Source organism: Mustelus asterias, chromosome 10 (genome assembly GCF_964213995.1).
Source record: "Mustelus asterias chromosome 10, sMusAst1.hap1.1, whole genome shotgun sequence".
Classification (NCBI taxonomy): domain Eukaryota; kingdom Metazoa; phylum Chordata; class Chondrichthyes; order Carcharhiniformes; family Triakidae; genus Mustelus; species Mustelus asterias.
The window spans coordinates 104,026,668-104,040,848 of NC_135810.1; the positions used below are offsets into that span (position 1 = coordinate 104,026,668).

The window sequence follows — 14,181 nt, forward strand, 5'->3', positions numbered from 1 at the left end:
AGAATCTCTCCACCTCTACCCTATCCAGCCCCTTCATTATCTTATTTGTCTCTATAAGATCACCCCTCATCCTTCTAAACTCCAACGAGTACAGACCCAATCTGTTTAATCTCTCCTCATAAGCCACACCCCTCATCTCCGGTATCAACCTGGTGAACCTTCTCTGCACTCCCTCCAAGGCCAATATATCCTTTCGCAAATAAGGGGACCAAAACTGCACACAGTACTCCAGTTGCGGCCTCACCAGTGCCTTGTACAGTTGCAGCAAGACCTCCCTGCTTTTATATTCTATCCCCCTCGCAATAAAGGCCAACATTCCATTCGCCTTCTTGATCACCTGCTGCACCTGCAGACTGAGTTTTTGCGATTCGTGCACAAGGACCCCCAGGTCCCTCTGCACACTCGCGTTCGGAGGTAGTTTGATGAGGTCGGGGGGGGTGGTGGGGGAGTTAGAGGCTTTCTGTGGAAGGATGAGCTAAATGATTCGTTTAACCTTCCACATCTAGAATTATTCATTGTGGTCTCTCTCCTTTATATTGCTCCATCATCGTTCTGAAGGGAAGGAAAATAAATTCGTCCACGACCTCTACCTTCCACCTCCCACCCTCATCTCTCTTTCTGTGTATTTCTTTGTCTCCAAAACCACCGACTCAACTGCCTCAACCTGTGACTCCCAGGCCTGACTTTCTGTTGTGGGTCCCAATCCCTCCCTGAGGTTGGAAATGCAGGTCGCGAACCCACACATGCCGACATCGGGACCCAGAGGGCAAATGGAGGCAGAAGAGAGAGAGAGAGAGAGAGAGAGAGGGCATCTCCAGATTGAGATGCCTTCTGAAGTGATTTTTTTAAAGTTTTAACACTAAAAATGGCCACAACTGCCAAACTGCCACCAAAAGGTAGCACAAAAATGAACAACAGCAGGATGGCAAGGATGAAAGCTCAGAGTAGATCAGATACACTCGAACTGGAATGTGAGGAGAGACAATTGAAGGAAATAGAATCCCTACAGTGCAGAAGGAGGCCATTCGGCCCATCGAGCCTGTAACAGCAACAATCCCACTCAGGCCCTATCCCCATAACCCCACGCATTTACCCTGCTAACCCCTCTGACACTTAAGGGGCAATGTTCTGGGGACCCGGATTCGAATCCCGCCATGGTAGATGGTGGAATTTGAATTCAATAAAAAATATCTGGAATCGACTGATGACCATGAAACCATTCTCGATTGCCAGAAAAACTCACCTGATTCACTAATGTCCTTTAGGGAAGGAAATCTCATGTCCTTACCTGGTCTGGCATATGTGTGACTCCAGAACCACAGCAAATTGGTTAACTCTCAACTGCCCTGAGGCAACTAGGGATGGGCAATAAATGCTGGCCAACCAGCGATGCCCATGTCCCACAAATGAATAAAAGAAAATTAGCATGGCCAGTCAACCTAACCCGCACATCTTTAGACTTTGGTCTAAGTTTCACTACGTTGGACCAAATGCATAAGAAGAGATGTCCGATGGTGAGGCAGATATCACAGTGGGCTCAGGCACGTTGAAAGAGATGAGGGGAGAATTTTTAAATGGTTACAGAGATGGGACAAGAGGTGGATGGGGTCACAATTTCCCACTCCTGGCCAGCATGCCAGTTATTGTGGAGGGGTAGCCCATCCACTGGACAGCCAGCGACTGTGGCCTGACGGCTTTGACGAATGTGGGAGGGATTCCCTAGAAATGCTCTCTCAAGTCAAACCCAACGTTGATGTCATCTGAGCTTCCAGCCCCCAGACCTATCAACTCAGCCTTCAAAACCTCACCTCTCCACCCCGTCTCAACCCACAGTCAATGAAACTCGCTGCCAAGTCTTCAGGGTTGTGTCCTTCAGCCCTGTCTTGAACATGATGTGGAGATGCCGGCGTTGGACTGGTGTGGGCACAGTAAGAAGTCTCACAGCACCAGGTTAAAGTCCAACAGGTTTATTTGGCATCACCTGATGAAGGAGCAGCGCCTCGAAAGCTCGTGATAACAAATAGATCTGTTGGACTTTGGTCTGGTGTTGTGAGACTTGTCCTGAACAGCCTCCTCACACAACCCAGATCCCAAGTCTGCCAGCTGCATGCTATCTAATATAAAATACAGGAATTGCAGCGGGCGGGACACGGACCATGCAGAGGTCCATTGACCTCAAGTGGGATTTTCTGGCCTTGGGGCAAGCGTGGCCAGAAAATCTCGCCCACATTCTTCTTCTCTTCATTGAGGTCCTCCTCAATGAGGCTGAGGGGTGACCTTATAGAGGTCTATAAAATAATGAGGGGCATAGACAAGGTAGATAGTCAATATCTTTTCCCAAAGGTAGGGGAGTCTAAAACTAGAGGGTATAGGTTTAAGGTGAGAGGGGAAAGATACAAAAGTGTCCAGAGGGGCAGTTTTTTCACACAGAGGGTGGTGAGTGTCTGGAACAAGCTGCCAGAGGTAGTAGTAGAGGCGGGTACAATTTTATCTTTTAAAAAGCATTTAGATAGTTACATGGGTACGATGGGCATAGAGGGATATGGGCCAAATGTGGGCAATTGGGATTAGTTTAGGGGTTTTTAAAAAAAAGGGGCGGCATGGACAAGTTGGGCCGAAGGGCTTGTTTCCATGCTGTAAACCTGTATGACCTCCACACTCTCACTCTCCCATGCACATTCATTCAAAAACTCTCCAAGTTGTTTACAGATACATTCCTTGGTTTTACTGTAACGCCAGAGTTACTCCTGGTGTAAATTGTTTATATATCGAGAACGTTATTTCATTTTCATCTTTCTCTACACTCTAGCTGTGACTGTAACACTACATTCTGCACTCTCTCCTTTCCTTCTCTATGAACGGTATGCTTTGTCTGCGTAGCGCGCAAGAAACAATACTTTTCACTGTATACTCATACATGTGACAATAATAAATCAAATCAATTGATATTTGGGGAAAGGTGAAGAAAGCCTCGTGCAAACATTTCTGTCAGATTGAAAAGCTTAATGCGCAACACATTAGCCACACATGTGTCCTATCGGTGGGAAATCTCTTGTTCATTCTGCGGGGTAGAGTTGAGTGGAATTAGATGGTGAACGGGACGCTGTACTAACTGACAGTGTTGTGTTGTTTTCAGTTCTCCTGTGCATCTCCCAGCCATGGTGGACCGGACAACGCCCACGAGGTTTGGGTCTGCAATAGTGATGGATACGTTGGGCAGGTCTGCCTGCTGAGCATCAAGCCGGTGCCCACGGTGGAAGCTTGTATCGCAGTGTGCTCCGCAAGGATTATCTGCATAGCCTCGGTGCCAGGCCTCAGTGGCACTGCCAGGTGGGAGTTTGTGCACTTAACCATTCACTCGTAGTCCGAGAGTGATAAGAACTTACAAATTGTAGAAATAATGAATTTTGAATGACCATTACGGCCAAGTATTACCGGTACTGTCTGGCTCACAAATACCTCATGAACAGGATTATCTACAGAGTATCATTCCCTTATGATAGAAACCATTGCAAGAAAAGTACAGTTGCATAAACTAGTGAAAAAATCTGTTTGGTTTCATAAATTCCCTTAAAATTGCATATTGCTTACAGGTGATTTCATATCCTCTCCCTCCATTAAATGTTTATATGTAAACACTGAAAATGAATAGAAAAGAGATTTATTAAGAGCTTGTTAACTACTTGTTAATGTCTGGAATTTGCTTCTGTACTGGGGTTGTTAGACTTTCCTAAACAGGATGTGTCCAAATTATATAACTCAGATAGCATATATAAAGTCATTGTTCTTTAACTGCGCAACCGTAGAGGGAAGAATCCCTCAAGGTCCAGATTCCACCATTTGAAACAGGGTAAAGGCAACTGCGGATGCTGGAATCTGAAACAAAAACAGAAAATGCTGGAAAATCTCAGCAAGTCTGACAGCATCTGTGGAGAGAGAATAGAGCCAACGTTTCGAGCTTGGATGACCCCAGTTTTCATTGGATGCAGACACATGCTTCAATGCTCACTATTTCTCACACAATCCTCACCAGCCCCATGGTCGCTGCAGGTCTTAACCTCTGACCTTACACACTAACTGCGACTATGGAGCTATCGCTCTCCTGAAGTGCAAGTGTATTTTTGTTGGCAAGCTGCTGAGACTCTGCATCCTGTGAATGAGTTACTTGGTGACATTGGGCTGATTCTCCGATCTCCTTCGCCCCGCCACTGAGAGCGGAGAATGAGGCACTCAATTAAAACTCCATTCACTGCAGCGGGACTGGAGAATTCCAGCCGCGGGCGAGGTCAGAGAATTGCAGCCATTATTATGACCTCCTATAATACCATCTTCCATGGTATTGCACACATGGAGCCAAGTGAGTACCCCACTGTACTTGTAAACTACCGCCCCACCTCCAACCCCCCTCTCCTTTACAAAGATGTATCGTTACCACCCAAATCTGTAACTATCATTCCCACAACTCTATACTTGAACCTTTCCAATCAGGTTTTACCCACCTGCGGAACTGAAGTGGCCTTATCAAAGTCACAGATGGCATCTTTTGTGACTATGACCATGGGCAGCACGTTGGCACAGTGGTTAGCACTGCTGCCTCACAGCGCCAGGACCCGGGTTCGATTCCCGGCTCGGGTGATTGTCTATGTGGAGTCTGCACGTTCTCCCCGTGTCTGCGTGGGTTTCTTCCGGCTGCTCCGGTTTTCTCCCACAGCCCAAAAGACATGCTGGTTAGGTGCATTGGCCATGCTAAATTCTCCCTCAGTGTACCCGAACAGGCGCCGGAGTGTGGCGGCTAGGGGATTTTCACAGTAACTTCATTGCAGTGTTAATGTAAGCCTACTTGTGACACTAACAAATAAACTTAAACTCATCCTCATCCTGAAGCATCTGAAGCAGTTAACCACGTCACCCTTCTCCGGCAACTCTTTGCTGTCCAGATGAGTGAGACTGCCCTGGCCCTGATTCCATTCAGTCCGCACCAGAGAACCTCTTGGCTTCCCTTCCCATTCCCTTCCCATTACGTCTGGAGTCCATCATAGATCTCTCCTTCCACCCCCTTCCATTTCTCATCTACGTGCGCCTTCAAGAGCAACTGTCTGTATCCATGGTTATGACAGAGGAAGGAGGGCAGCATGAGGGGGGGAGCCAGCAGGGGGAAGACATGACAGGAACAAGTGGTGATTTTTGCTTCCCCTGTGCCGTGTTTTCAGAGACAGGTCAGAGTTGCTTCTGAGCCCTTCCTGTGTACATCCGCACCGAACTAGTGCTGTCTCCTTGGAAGAACCTACTTCGCAGCAACCCTTCCATATCTCCATTTCAAACTCTGCGCAGTCGCTGGGGGAACTGACTGAGAGCGGAAACAGAAGCTTGAACCCATTCGACAGCGACGACACTGAAGATGATGAGTCATCCCCAAGCCCATCAGGCACACTGAGGAGTCAGGCCAGCAGATCCACCATCTCCTCAAGTACCGGGAGTAAGTCAGATCTGAAACATTCTTATTTTCCAATTGCCTCATGTACCTGGTACATTTTATTCTTTCGGTGTAAAACTTGTTAAGTTTGCTGCCTTTAAATAGTCGTTTGGTAGCGCAGAACTTGAATATTGCTGACAAAAACCATTTTGTGGAAACTTCTTGTCTTGCACTCATCAGGACGATCGCAAGAATACCAATGTCAGAACAAACAACAACTTTATACTGTCCGAGGAGGCGGTAATGATTGGTTGGCAAGTGGATGCTGATTGGTAGAGACATTGCCACGGAGATGACACCAGTTAATGATGACTGACAGTCAACTGCCAAGCATTGTTTGAAATTTAAACCAGGCAGCTCGACTCTGATTGGTCAAGGCATTGCCCTGATAAATGAACCTGCAAGTGGCTATCACTTATTTTGTACAGCTGCAACAGGCGCAATGTGTGCACATGTTCTTCCTGTCTGCAAAGAAGCGGGCCCTGTGTATTAATTTAAATGAAATGCTTTGACAAAATGTATTTTTTTAGCAATACCCAAGTTTTGTTGAATGCGGTGTGGTGAATGCCGAAAGAATGAAACATGAAGCAGAAATGAAATTAGTGATGAAATATTGGTGTAATATTGGGATAGGAACAAAATTATTATTCTACCACCTGGAAGAGAAAGGAAAATGTCAATGTGGCAAACTTACCTTTCATCTTGTTGTGGATTATTGTCAATCCACAATAATGATTTTCTTCGACAGATGAGGAGATGTCAAGCTCAAAAGATTTTGCAACGGAAACAACAAGTTCGGAAGAGGAACCAGAGTCCGATTTCATAGCCAACTCCAACATGTTGTGTCAGACAAGGAACAGCGACAGTCCAATGGATGGACGGGCAATGAGGCGTTCTAGTCGAGGGTCCTTCACCAGAGCAAGCCTGGAGGAACTTCTGAGCATCGATCCTGAGGCCAGCCAAAGCTCAATGTGGCTGGGAACCGAGGATGGCTGGTGCGTGGTAACTTTTTCATTCAGAGCGTTCATTGGTAAATTTAAAGCAGTAATTAAAGTTCTACGCTAAACTGAATTAGCAAACTAGCACGAGTTGGAGCAGTACCTCTGTGACTTTATTGTTAGAGAGTTCAGAACATTACTGTCTTCGGTGTTTCATGCAGCTGCAGATATTTTTCCAACACTGTGATATCCCATGACAGAGCAGCGAGAATTAGGATTAGAATGGGAAGCGGGAAAAGCAGTGGGATTTGGGATTAGAATGGAAAACAGGGGAGAACAGTGGAAATTGGGATTAGAATGGGAAGCGGGGAGAAGAGTGGGATTTGGGATTAGAATGGGAAGCAGGAGAGAGCAGTAGGATTTGGGATTGGAATGGAAAACAGGAGAGCAGTGGAAATTGGGATTAGAATGGGAAGCAGGGAGAACAGTGGGATTTGGGATTAGAATGGGAAACGAGAGAGAGCAGTGGGATTTGGGATTAGAATGGGTTTAGGGAGAGAGCAGATGGAGTTGGGATTAGAATGGGAAGCGGGAGAGAGCAGTAGGAGTTGGGATTAGAATGGGAAGTGTGAGAGAGCAATGGGATTTGGGATTGGAATGGGAAGCGGGAGAAAGCAGTAGGAGTTGGGATTAGAATGGGAAGTGGGAGAGAGCAGTGGGATTTGGGATTGGAATGGGAAGCAGGAGAGCAGTGGGAGTTGGGATTAGAATGGGAAGGGGGATAGAGAGTGGGATTTGGGATTAGAATGGGTTTTTGGAGCGAGCAGTGGGATTTGGGATTAGAATGGGTTTTTGGAGCGAGCAGTGGGATTTGGGATTAGAATGGGAAGTGGGAGAAAACAGTGAGATTTGGGATTAGAATGGGAAGGGGGAGAGAGCAGTAGAATTTGGGATTTGAATGGGTTTTGGGAGAAAGCAGTGGGAGTTGAATTATTTTGCTTCTTCCATGTGACCCGCCCCTCATACCCACGATATTACCGCACGTAAATGGTACAGTCCAACCTCATAGAATCCTCCAGCAACGAAGGTGGCCATTTGGCCCATTCCGCCTGTACTGCCTCTTTCAAAGAGCTAACCAATTATTTGCTCTCTCCTTTCCTTTCCCCATCGCCCTGAAAATCCATCATTTTTAAATATATATCCAATTACTTCTGGGTTGCAAAGATTGTGTCTTAACAGTTAATATCAAAATGAAACAATTTTACTTCCAGCAGTCTGATTTCATGACTGATGCTAATCTACTAAATAAATAGTCTAATAATAAGTTCCACAGTCAGGAGATGAATGAAGTAAAATTATTAATCAAGTATATTGGAAAGCTAGAAAGCATTAGAGCTGTCCTGATAAATGAGATACACAATCTGTAACATCAGAGACATGGCAGAACAAGTTCAACCAGACATTATTGGAACAGCACCCAATTAATTTGATTTATTATTGTCACATGTATACAGTGAAAACTGTTGTTTCTTGCACGCTATACAGACAAAGCACATCGTTCATAGAGTACACTGGGGAGAAGGAAAGGGGAGGGTGCAGAATATAGTATTACAGTCATAGCTCGGGTGTAGAGAAAGATCAGCTTAATGCAAGATAGGTCCATTCAAAAGTCTGGTGGCGGCAGGGAACAAGCTGTTCTTGAGTCGGTTGGTACGTGATCTCAGACTTTTGTATCTTTTTCCCGACGGAAGAAGGTGGAAGAGAGAATGTCCGGGGTGAGTGGGGTCCTTGATTATGCTGGCTGCTTTTCTGAGGCAGCGGGAAGTGTAGACAGAATCAATGGGTGGGAGGCTGATGTGCTCGATAGACTGGGCTACATTCAAAACCTCTTTGTAGTTTCTTGTGGTCTTGGACAGAGCAGGAGCCATACCAAGCTGTGATACATCCGGGAAGGATGCTTTCTATGGTGCATCTGTAAAAATCGCTGAGAGTAGTAACAGACATGCCAAACTTCCTTCGCCTTCTGAGAAAGTAGAGGCGTTGGTGGGGCTTTCTTAACTATAGTGTCGGCATGGGGAGAGAGCGGGTAAATGGAGTTGAAATCAACCATGATTGAATGTTGGAGTGGACTCGATGGGCCGAATGGCCTTACTTCCGCTCCTATGTCTTATGGTCTTATGGTCTTATGGCATGGGGGGGAGGAACCAGGACAGGTTGTTGGTGATCTGGACACCTAAAAACTTGAAGCAACTGTTTCAGAGAGAAAATGAAGCAGTATGTGTGAATTCTCAGACGGAGACAACAGAGAGAGAGTATAACAAAGGAAAGGGAAGACACAGGTAGAAATAACAGATGGAAGCCCAGTTTCCTGGTGTTAGAATTTGGCCATGTCATGCTCAATTCTGTGAGGCGTATGGACCCATTAAAGTTAGCTCTGATGCTCTTTTAGCGGTGGTGGAGCCTCCTGCCTTGCAGCAACTTTTGTAGCATGAGTCTCTTGCCAACTGGGTTCTGCTGTAACTTTTACAGTCACACACAGATTGGATTTGCGAGTTGTGGCTTTGTAGAGAAGGTTAGCACAGCCTTTGAACTGTGCACAAAGCCACCGAGTGGCCAGGTTGAGTATTACAACAACACAACGTGCTTGAAGACAGAGAACTTTGAACAGGTTTAGGATATTATCGTACATTGGGGGGAGTGGGGGGGGGGGGGTAATATTATCTCCCCTCCCCTCCCCTCCCCCCAACCCCCGAGTTTAATTACAGCTTTTGATTTAACCTCAGCAGAAGAAAATGCAAAAAAAGGTGACGCGTGTTTTGTTCCAAACCACTTGAAGGCACTTCAGTGTCATTCAAATGCTCAGTATCAGTGCTACTTACTTCTTTTTGGATTCTTCCTCCAGCTTAAAGTGCGTAGCTTTTCCTTGTAAAATCTTGGAATGGAGCAGGGAGGATGAGCTTTTTAAAAATGCATTAATGGTTAGCACTGCTGCCTCACAGCACCAGGGACCCCCGGGTTTGATTCCCGGCTGGGGTCTGTGTGGCGTCTGCGTGTTCTCCCCGTGTCTGTGTGGGTTTCCTCCGGGTGCTCCGGCTTCCTCCCACAGTCCTAAAGATGTGCGGGTTAGGTGGACTGGCAAGATGTGTAGGTTAGGTGGATTATCCATGGTAAATGTGCAGGGCTATGGGAATGGGATGTGCAGGTGGAGGAGATGGGATGGGCTGGTGGGCCTGGGTAAGATGCTCTTTCGGTGAGTTGGTGCAGACTTGATGGGCTGAATGGCCTTATTCTGCACTGTAGGGATTCTGCGGTTCATGTGGGCCAACATTTGTTGCCCATCCCTAATTGCCCTTGAACTCAGTGGCTTGGTCGACCACTTCAAAGGGCATTTAAGAGTCAACCACATTGCTGTGGCTCTGGAGTCACATGTAGGCCAAACCAGTTAAGGAGGGCAGATTTCCTTCCCTAAAGGACATTCGTGAACCAAGTGGGTTGAATCGATGAACAGCAGAGGGTTTCATGGTCATTATTAGACTTAGCTATTAGCCAATAAGAGGAGCTGTTTGTCAGCAACATAGGCCAGAATTTTACCGCCCCTGCCGCCCCAGAATCGGGGCGGGCGTGGCTCGCAGAACGGCATTCTCCATTGGCCTCGGGCGGGATCTTACAGGCCTCGGGCGGGCGAGGTGGTAAAATTCCAGTGGCAGTGTCTGCGAAATGGAGCTGGCTTTAGTTAGCCAACAGGACAATGGGGAAAGGAACTGGCTGAAATTTTATTCTTTAAACCAGAAAAGATTCACTGGAAACTCTCAATAAAACTCTCAGTGGGTAATAGCCTGACTGAACATTAATTAAAATACAAAATGGTAAAATAGCAAGAAAGCTCGGAGTGGAATCCTGACAGAAGGAGGCCCAATCAGGAAAAACACTTCAGGCCGGTATTCTTATTTCCCAGTTTTTATTGCTATTCCAGCTTAAGGTATACAAGACCCGTTCGGACCATTATTTTTTACTCTTTTTTCTTCTTGGGTGTTGATGCACCATCAATCGAGCAAAGACTAGTTTGTATGCAAGAACAAATAGGCTTTTATTAGCAAAAGACTTGGAGCGCACCCATGCCGATGAACTGGTCCAGACTGAGGCAGGGGGGCGGGGAGCAGTCGCCTTTATACCTGGACCAGGGGGGAAGGAGTCTCGGGTAGGGCCAGCAGGGATGTGTCCAGGCATGTCACATATACAGGTAATAAGCTAACAGTGGTTTACCACAGGTGTGAAGTCACCTCTCTGGGAAACTCCGGGTAGGCCTCCTCCTTGTGGCTGAAGGCTCCCTGGGCGGTGAGGAGCCACCCCACCCCCGGCAAATTACTGGCAGCCTGAGCAATCGGCCCCTCATCAGGTCCTGAATTATTTAAATCGCCTCAATTTAAAGTTTATTTATTCGTGTCACAAGTAGGCTTACATTAACACTGCAATGAAGTTACTGTGAAATTCCCCTCATCGCCTGTTCGGGGACACTGAGGGAGAATTTAGCATGGCCAATGCACCTAACATGCACGTCTTTCGGACTGTGGGAGGAAACCGGAGCATCCGGAGGAAACCCACGCAGACACGGGGAGAACGTGCAAACTCCACACAGACAGTGACCCAAGCTGGGAATCGAACCCAGGCCCCTGGCGCTGTGAGGCAGCAATGCTAACCACTGTGCCACCATGCCGTCCCAATTGGCAGAAAGCCAATCATTCCCACCATGCCTTCTAGCTACGTGACAGAGTCAGGGAGCCACCTTGATACAGCTCTCGGGCATTTTACCAGCCAACCCAGCACGTTGCTGTGAAATCCCAGCCAATGTATTTTTAGACTTGGTGCCGGAGGGGGTGATGGAGGGTGCTGGCAGAGGGGGGGGGGGTGGGTACTTGATTTGTGTTGCCTAACAAGCTATCGAAATGTGTACAAGCCAAAGAGGGAATTCTGTGCCAAAGTTACCACTGTTTAAAGTGTTGACGGCGTTCTGTGAGCTTGGTAATCGTGACCCTCCTCTTCTTTCAGCATTCACGTCTATCAATCGTCCGATAACATCCGTAACCGGAAGAACAGTATGAAAATGCAGCACTCCGCAGCGGTCATGTGCATCCTGTAAGTACAAAGATATTCTTATATTCATTCGGGGGACATGGGCGTCGCTGACTGGCCAGCATTAGAACATAGAACATAGAACAGTACAGCACAGAACAGGCCCTTCAACCCACGATGTTGTGCCGAGCTTTATCTGAAACCAAGATCAAGCTATCTCACTCCCTATCATCCTGGTGTGCTCCATGTGCCTATCCAATGACCACTTAAATGTTCCTAAAGTGTCTGACTCCACTATCACTGCAGGCAGTCCATTCCACACCCCAACCACTCTCTGCGTACAAAGAACAAAGAACAATACAGCACAGGAACAGGCCCTTCGGCCCTCCAAGCCCGCGCCGCTCCCTGGTCCAAACTAGACCATTCTTTTGTATCCCTCCATTCCCACTCCGTTCATATGGCTGTCTAGATAAGTCTTAAAGCGTAAAGAACCTACCTCTGATATCCTTCCTATATCTCCCACCATGAACCCTATAGTTATGCCCCCTTGTAATAGCTCCATCCACCCGAGGAAATAGTCTTTATTGCCCATCCCTAGTTGCCAGAGAACGGTTGTGAGTCAACCACATTGCTGTGGCTCTAGAGTCACATGTAGGCCAGACCAGGTAAGGACGGGAGATTTCCTTCCCTAAAGGACATTAGTGAACCAGATGGGTTTTTCCGACAGTAATTTCATGGTCATCAGTAGATTCTTAATTCCAGATATTTTTTATTGAATTCAAATTCCACCATCTGCCATGTGTGGGATTCGAACCCGGGTCCCCAGAACATTAGCTGAGTTTCTGGGTTAATAGTCTAGTGATAATACCATGAGGTCATTACCTCCCCTTAAATATAATGGTTTCCATTTAGTTTGGACCCACTCTTTAATAAAGCAATTGTAGCTGTTGCTCCAGCCCATCTCCTGCCCAGTCTCAGTTTCTCATTTCCATTCTTGTCGTCAGCTAGGGAGGGAGGATGGGGGTGAATGGGGAACCAACATTCTGCATGGTTCTGATAGAGTCCAGGGTAAGGGCACCATCCATAGTGCCAGACACCACTAAAGATAGTGGAGAGTAAAATATGAAGCTGAGGTGAAGCAGTGTTCAGCTGATGATGAACTTGGTTTATTAAAGATGGGAGATAAGAATGAAAAGGAAAGAGTGAGGGGTCCACTCAGGCATTAAAGTTTTGAGAAAGAATGAATTAGACAAAGATGTTGTGTGACCATGTCCCGATTTTAACACTAGGAAAATGTGGGGCTGAGCATCTTGTACAACACGTTTGGAATTTAGAACGAACGAGGAGGGAACATTGAGAGAAGCAGAGACCACAGCAATAGGATAGTATGGAGAAAGAGACAAAAAGATCACACTGGAGTCAATAAGGGAACAGTAACCACACAAAAGGTGACCTGCTCAGTGTGAGAGAGTTGCTAAAAGATATGGGGACTGCCTTCAAAGGCTAACAGAGTTTGGGCTTTATAGCAAGGACCAGATTTTTGTCATTTCTTTGGGCCAAAAAAACTAGAAGTAGGAATAGGCCATCCCACCCTTCGAACTTGCTCCACCATTCATTTTGATCATGGCTGATCATTGAATTCAATATCCTGATCCTGCCTTCCCTCCATATCCAATGATCCCTTTAGCCCCAAGAACGATATCTAATTTGTTCTTGAAATCAGACAACGTTTTGGCCTCAGCTACTTTCTGTGATAGTGAATTCCACACATTCAGATTTGCCAGCTCGACAGACCTGACCTTCAAAAATATCCACTCGCAGGTCGAGTTTCAGTTTGGGGTGGGTCACCCCAGAACACAGGCTCCAGGGTCCCCTATGTTCACCCACCCACCTCCCATTGCCCCAATATCTTGTGCCAATATAGCACCAACTCATACCCCCCCACCCACCACCCTTTGTCCTTAACCTCTCCAACTCACCTTGTCCCTTGATTCTTGCTGTATGCCTTTGATAGGCCTGACAGCTTTTGACACTTCCTGGATAACTTTGACAGATTTGACAGCTGTACAGTTCTCAAACAGTTCAGCTTTGACAAAGGGTCGTCTGGACTCGAAATGCCAGCTCTTTTCTCTCCTTACAGATGCTGCCAGACCTGCTGAGATTTTCCAGCATTTTCTCTGTTGGATTTTAGATTCCAGCATCCACAGTAATTTGCTTTTATCAAACAGTTCCTTGACAGTTGGACAGTTACTTGACAGTCGGAGAGCTCCTTCATTTTGGTTATCCAAACATATTCACAAAGTCCAGCCTCTTCTTACCTGTTCTAATCTGCACACTCTGGATTCGACACTCCTGTTCTTCCAAAATTCCACTATAGTGGAGACAACTGGTGGACGCTCCAACTGTACAGGGCAACAAGTGGGCACAAAATGGCAACTGGAAGTAAATTGCACTCCTCTTCCACTGGGTATATCCTTGGTATTTTTCCCGTTCTGCCACTGTAACTTAATGGAAGTTCAGCAAAAACCCTGTTCATGCCGATAAACCTTGTTTCCACGAGATGTCCGTTAACGTCATGGCAGCAGAGCTGGAATAAGCTCCGGAAATTCCTGGCATCAATGCCTTTTGAATAATTTGAAGTACCTTTCTTCATAATCAACTCAAAGCTAATTTCAACACGCATACATCAAGACAAGTTGG

General features: G+C 46.5%; 1 protein-coding gene across 1 annotated transcript in view; it reads left to right on the top strand.

Moving 5' to 3' along the window:
* Nucleotides 1-14,181, top strand: part of arhgef17 (Rho guanine nucleotide exchange factor (GEF) 17) — a 464,629-nt gene that overhangs the window by 428,247 nt on the left and 22,201 nt on the right. The window contains exons 13-16 of the mRNA XM_078221461.1: nt 3,137-3,330; nt 5,211-5,476; nt 6,222-6,468; nt 11,458-11,544. Coding sequence (XP_078077587.1) covers nt 3,137-3,330; nt 5,211-5,476; nt 6,222-6,468; nt 11,458-11,544 — 794 coding nt within the window. The remainder of the gene's footprint in view (nt 1-3,136; nt 3,331-5,210; nt 5,477-6,221; nt 6,469-11,457; nt 11,545-14,181) is intronic.